The sequence below is a fragment of the Volvox carteri genome (genome assembly GCF_000143455.1).
Source record: "Volvox carteri f. nagariensis unplaced genomic scaffold VOLCAscaffold_128, whole genome shotgun sequence".
Taxonomy (NCBI): Eukaryota; Viridiplantae; Chlorophyta; class Chlorophyceae; order Chlamydomonadales; family Volvocaceae; genus Volvox; species Volvox carteri.
The window spans coordinates 92,190-98,304 of record NW_003307671.1 but is presented as its reverse complement, the minus strand read 5'-3'; the positions used below and the strand labels follow the sequence as shown (position 1 = coordinate 98,304).

The 6,115-nt window shown below is 55.4% G+C and overlaps 2 protein-coding genes across 2 annotated transcripts; both read left to right on the top strand.

Annotated features, from left to right (window-relative positions):
- On the top strand, nucleotides 1-1,231 carry VOLCADRAFT_100591 (uncharacterized protein; the record flags this gene model as incomplete). The annotated part of the gene is made up of 2 exons (XM_002959146.1): nucleotides 1-84; nucleotides 299-1,231. The coding sequence occupies 2 exons, from the start codon at nucleotides 1-3 to the stop codon at nucleotides 1,229-1,231; spliced, it is 1,017 nt and encodes a 338-aa protein (XP_002959192.1).
- A 3,367-nt stretch (nucleotides 1,232-4,598) lies between these two features.
- Nucleotides 4,599-5,743, top strand: VOLCADRAFT_84810 (uncharacterized protein). The gene has a single exon (XM_002959145.1). The coding sequence runs from the start codon at nucleotides 4,691-4,693 to the stop codon at nucleotides 5,114-5,116; it is 426 nt and encodes a 141-aa protein (XP_002959191.1). The 5' UTR covers nucleotides 4,599-4,690; the 3' UTR covers nucleotides 5,117-5,743.
- Nucleotides 5,744-6,115: the final 372 nt, after the last annotated feature.

The window sequence follows — 6,115 nt, the reverse complement described above, 5'->3', positions numbered from 1 at the left end:
ATGGACACACAACTCTTGATGCTTATTCGGGACCTGCAAATGGCTAACATGGCGACCAGAGCTACCACGACCGGTCGCGGTCGGGTGAGTTGTGCGCGGTTCGGTCTCCCTTTTCCGACGGTCATACATACGTTCCTCAACCATTCACACGATGGCATATTTTCTTCGTTAGGCATACTTGTGTTTGTAATAAGGCAGGACTACCTACTTTAAAGCGTTGACATGGTGCTCTGGGAAGGCCGTGGGAAATAATGCCATCTAATAAGCGATGCGTCCTTGTGTTTTGCTGCGCATGCAGGCCGCTACGGCCGGCGCCCAGGGCATCCCAGCTGCGCCAGGCATCGACTTCTCAACGATGCTCGCCGCCGGTGGCATGCCGGCCGCCATGCTGCCGTCTCTGCAGCCGTCTCTGCAACCAAACCCCGCCGCCGTTCTTCCAAGCCTTGTTCCCGGTGCCACAGCTCCAATCCTTGGTGCCGGTGCCACAGCTCCAATCCTTGGTGCCGGTGCCACAGCTCCAATCCTTGGTGCCGGTGCTGGAGGCGTTAACCCCGCCGTCGTTACTGCGCTGGCACGGCTTGGGTTGCAACGGCTTCAGCAACTGATAAGCGAGGGACTACCCACGCAACCACCTGCAGCTGCTACGCACAACGATGGCGATGATGGTAGCAAGGCGGAGGCCGCTGCGGCAGCCAAAGTGGGCGATGGCGTCCCAGTGCCGGAACCTGAAGCGGCTGCCGAAGCAGCTGCACTACAGCTTGAGAACATGATGCCGACTCTGCTCTCGCTGCTGCCGCCCCTGGGCCAACCCCTTTCCCCGCCTCCAACGGACAGCGGCCTGGACAACGTTGCTGCGCCGCACTCCGCTCCGGGTGGCCGTCCTTTGGCGACAGGAAGCGACTCTGAGCGGCCGGAGCTGCCGAACCCTAGCCTTGGCGATCTGGCGGCAGGTACAGCCATCCGCAACCTGCAGGACCTTAACCTTGGAAACCGCGGTTCTGGAAGTGTCAACGTGAGTGCCAGCGGCGCTGTGCAGGGCCCGCCTGAGCCGCAGCCGCCTCCACAGGCTCGCGCTGAGGGACTTAGCGCATCGGGATCCAACGGCCACATCCGCCCTGGCTCGGCGCCGCAGGACGAGAACCTCCAGCCAGCGGACAACAACAGCGGTGGTACCAGCGCAGGCGGAGCCACGCTGGGGGCGGAAGCCCCAGAACCCCGCGGGCAGACTTAGGATATGGGAGGAGCGGCGTCTGACATGCATGGCTGTGGTACGTCATGCACGTATGAAATGCCGGCAGTGCCGGGCGAAAAATGTCGCCAACCGCCTTTGGAGTCAAGGTTTAATTTGCTAGGTTTCCTTACGTTATGGTCGTGCCATTTGTTGTATGTGGTGTGTTTAATGAAGCGGTGGTGCGCGTGATGATCTAATGTACTGCTTTCCTAATGCGCGAGGCTGGTGCAGCTGTGGGCTGCTCCGAAATGTTGCACGCGAAGCCTTTTAGACGTCCTGGACAGTGAGGTAATCACGCATTGTAGCAGGAAACTGCACTGGGATTGTTAGGCGTTTCTCACGTCTTGTCGCGATTGATTTAGGTGAAACAGGACGAGTCCATATCACGATCAGTATGTAGAGATTGCATTCCTTGCAGACAGGCAACAACAAGGAGGGGGGAGAGGTGCCGCAGGGCGCGGAGGAAGGGGGGAGAGGTGCCGGAGGGCGCGGAGGAAGGGGGGAGAGGTGCCGGAGGGCGCGGAGGAAGGGGGGAGAGGTGCCGGAGGGCGCGGAGGAAGGGGGGAGAGGTGCCGGAGGGCGCGGAGGAAGGGGGGAGAGGTGCCGGAGGGCGCGGAGGAAGGGGGGAGAGGTGCCGGAGGGCGCGGAGGAAGGGGGGAGAGGTGCCGGAGGGCGCGGAGGAAGGGGGGAAGGAAAAAGGGCGAGGAGAACTCGCAGGAAATGGGGGGAAGGTGGACCTGGAGGCCGAAGAGCAGCATGGAGCCGAGCCGTTAGTTTGACGGCAGGGGGTTGTCGAGAGGTGAACAAGATTAAGTAGAGAGAGAGAGGTGAACAACCCTAAGTCGAGAGAGAAGGCACAGGACGAGCCGAATGGGAAAGCAACGATGAAGGTAAAGGTGTCGGCGGCAATTAAGTCAAAGAATCTAAGGACAGGTGATTTATATTATTTAAGAGGGAAAAGGTGGCGATATCGGCGACGCGCACTCAATTGTAACCTCGGAAATTGTAACGTGCAAGCAACATGCCTCAGCGGCAACCCGCCGTCAAAATTTGTTTGGCTCGTGCTCGCGACAGAAAGCGCACTCCATAAGTTAAGCCAGGCACGCGAAAAAATTCGGTAGCCAGCAAGGTGGACTTGGGGCAACAAGCTTTTCCGTACCTAGGGTTAGTGTCACTTACCTGACAGCCAAGTATGCACACGGAGATCCTGTGCTCGCACAAGGGAGGGCTGACACCCATAGGGCGGGCCTAGAACATCGACACCCCGGACCGCAGGAGCATAGAGCGCCTAGGTCTTTAGGCGACATGGTCATAACGGGGTGGGAATGGCGCCAGTACGGCGGGCGAACAAGCTGAGCAAACGAGAGGAGGTCATACACTGTGCGTCGGGTCTCACTTCTCGTCAAGTCTTACGGAATTGGAATGCGTGCATGTGTGGCTGACTGACTGGAGGAGCCTCGTGCCCCAACTTCTGTCGTGTGCGGTGTGGATTGGAAGGGTATGGGGAGGCTTATCACCGGTGGCGCTTGACACGAATTACTGCGGGACATTCACGTCTCACTAGGCCCTCACGGGGCTGGAGGCAACGCTTATGGTTATCCCCTCGATGACACCCAGTACGCGACTAGAGCTAACCGCAAACGGATAACGGCTAACCGCTAACGGAGAACGGCTAACACTCACGAGACGACGACGTGACTGGCTTCCTTTAGGCTCAACTGGTTTGGCGGCTCCCCAATAATATGCCAATGTGCCCCCGAGGGGTTTTGTCGGTTTTGTATGTGTGCGGCTTTTTATTGGCGCAGCTATTACAGGACGTGTATGCGCCAGGAATGCAGGGTTCGTCGGGTTGAGTCGGCCCTCGCGTACGGCACCGGAACTCGTGGAGGCCTCCCGTATACCCCTCTGCGTATCCGGCGCAGCTGCGGATGGGGGAGTTCAGGAGTTCAAGAATCACCCACGTGTGCGCATCTCGTTGTATTGACTGACATGTTCCATGTACAGTGCACAAACAAACAGTGGTAAACAACTTGGGTAATTGTGTGCATCCATAATATATACACGTAAGATACCTTGCGATAAGACGGACATGCTAAGACGCAACATAGTGCTCCTAGTTCAACCTCCACGCTATGGGGGAATGATATCCCCCCCCGTTGATGGAGGATGGATGAACCCTTCGATATAAGGTAATGGATCGACCCATTGATGCCACCAGACATCCTGCGGGTGGTGGTGATGGTGATGGTGGTGGTGAGTTATGGACCCCACAAAGTTATCGTTTTCATAAAGGTGAAAAGGGTGAGAGCGCCTTGGAGCAGTGGAATAGCCGCGGATTGCTAGGCTATTTGCAATTCCCCCACCCCACGCAATTTTACATGCATTTCGTTTATGTTGCTGGGCTTTGGAGGCAAACAGAGCACCATAGGGACAAGCACCATGTCCCCAGGGGGCAGCGGTTTTGCCGCTGTTGTGGCACCAATAGCCAAGTCGAGGATGAAAAACACGCGGTATTGGAATGCCCAGCCTATAATGATATGCGTGTGGAAGGGGAATTCAATCACCAACAGAGCATGTTGGAGGCCATGAAATGGGAGCCAGCACGTCTGGCGAAGATGCTGGAGCATATCTGGGCTCACCGCAACTCAGTTATCGCGTTTGGGCGCTAGTCTGGGCTGATAGTGCGATGTTTCCTTTTTCTCCGTGGCTTTAAGGCCTTTAAGTATTGCTCTTGGGCCTTCGGCTAATAGTGTGTAGTTCTACAGGTATGGGGTCACGCACCCTCAACCACGTAACACACACACACACACACACACACACACACACACACATGTGCTGCACATGTACAGAAGCAGTGTCACGCGTATGCCCGCAGAAGCAGAGGGTTCAGAAGCTTTTAGGTGAGATGAAAAGAATATCCTTGTGGATGGGGTCACACACGTGACAGTCGCATATTATTAAGAAGCATCACATTCATGCACGCGGAAGCCCCTGTTGATACCCCAAACCCATCTGTACCCCCACCCAGCCGCGGCTGCAACTCCCAGAAGCTCCATAAGAAACAAGAGATAGGATAACTGCAGGCTGTTCACTTTAGTAAGTCTCAGGGCATTTTTTCGCCGGAGCTGGTAGATGTCGCCGTGCCGCCAAGGGTGTCGCCCATCTTGAATGACAGTCACCGTTATTGTGTGGATGCTACATAATGGTATTCCAGACAAATGGGTATATCATTCGATATGGTAAGTTGTATGACGTAAGGGCCAGGCATAAAGGGCAGACCTTAACTTAAGTCAGTTTCCAAAGCCGTACACAATCCCGGTTTATTTCCTCTCTCTATCTACCCAGCCTAAACATCTGCATAATACATATCATGCGCCCGTATAATTGAGGTGAATTCAGAAACTCAACTTCATTGGCATCTTGAAGGGCTTCTCGAGAGGCAAACGGAATATAAGAAGTATGGAGGCACAACCCGCCCTGCCCTTTCAGTCTAAGGCTCATGATGCCTTACGCCTTGGCCTCGTGTCGCTGAAGGAGGACGCTACCGTGCGGCATCCGGTTGAGGTGATCCAAAGTGAGCACCGGCAGCGGACGCTGGCTTCGCAGCATCAAATGCTTCGTGATCTCTATGGTATAGCGGCGCCTGCAAGAGCTCAGATCGAGGCCCAAATCTTGAGCAAGTTCACTCGGCTACCTGGCGCCGGTACCTCATCCCTGCTGGGCCTGGAGTCTCTTACCGGCGAACTGGACGAGTTCAAGTACGAATCCTACCTTGCCCTTCCGGAGGTCTCGACGCTGCCCCCTGTGGACCTACATTCGCAGATGGAGCTGAAATGCGGGTTGCCAGGGTCGAAACACGACCGGATGGCGCGAGGGTTGCTCTGAGCGTAAGCTACTTAGGCCAGGCTGCCGGTAGTTGTAGACGATAAGTGTTTACCCAGGGCTCGTAGGCTGTGCAGATATCGGGGGGAGCTAGTAGTAGCTTAAGGGTTATGGGGGTTAAAGGAGTTGTGGGGAGAGGGAGGCTGGTCGACTCGACTTCAAGCAGTGACGAATCGCAGGGAATGCCGGTCGCGCACGCTGGCCTGCCTGGGAAGCCTGGTGAGGCGACGCTGCCCGAAAGGACTGTGTCTATGCGCGCTTGCGTAGATAGCATCGCCGAACGAGGACAACAGTCTCTCATTCACGCACGCCTACAAAGGACCTGGTTGCAGATGCCACGTCCTTGGTAGGTCCTTATTCTCCCGTCGCCATTAATGCCTAGTCGCATGGAAAGGCGATGCTCCCCCTCACATCTTAGCGGTGAGGGGTTCATACCTTGCCGTGAAAGCGACGTGTGCATTAAACAAATGCTGATGAGGGCTCTGTACGTGCTATGAGGCATCTGGCGCCTGGAAATGATTGCGACAGTAAGGTTTGTTTTGTTCTGGGATTACCTGATGACGGGATCGGGATCATCGGAACCTTCGACCGTGTGAATTCTCTTCACGTGTTGTAACAGTACCCCTCTTATTACGCACCTGCCCAAGGCATATAACCTTTAACTGTTAAATGATATGCTCGCTATCTGTCACATGAATGGCCCACCGTACGTACGCGAGGACATGCTGTAGGATTGTGGCTGCTGCTGACTCACATAATGCAGTACTAGGCGTACGGCACCTGTTTTTAAACCGCAATTATTTCAGGATATGGATGGGTTCTCGGTCTGCCATTCGTCTGTTTCTTCTCTTCTTCATCTTCCAAACGCCCACATGGACGTGGCAAAGACTGCAAGGAGGAGCCGTACGCACAGGGCCTCCAAAGAGAATATATAGGCCGATTTTCACTTGTCCAAGCGGCCTACGTGGAGTGCAGTACTTTCCCCTTGGTTCACTTATGAGT

Bases quoted from the DNA above. Each gene is read 5' to 3' on its own strand.
- VOLCADRAFT_84810 (XM_002959145.1), top strand. From the start codon at position 4,691: ATGGAGGCACAACCCGCCCTGCCCTTTCAGTCTAAGGCTCATGATGCC.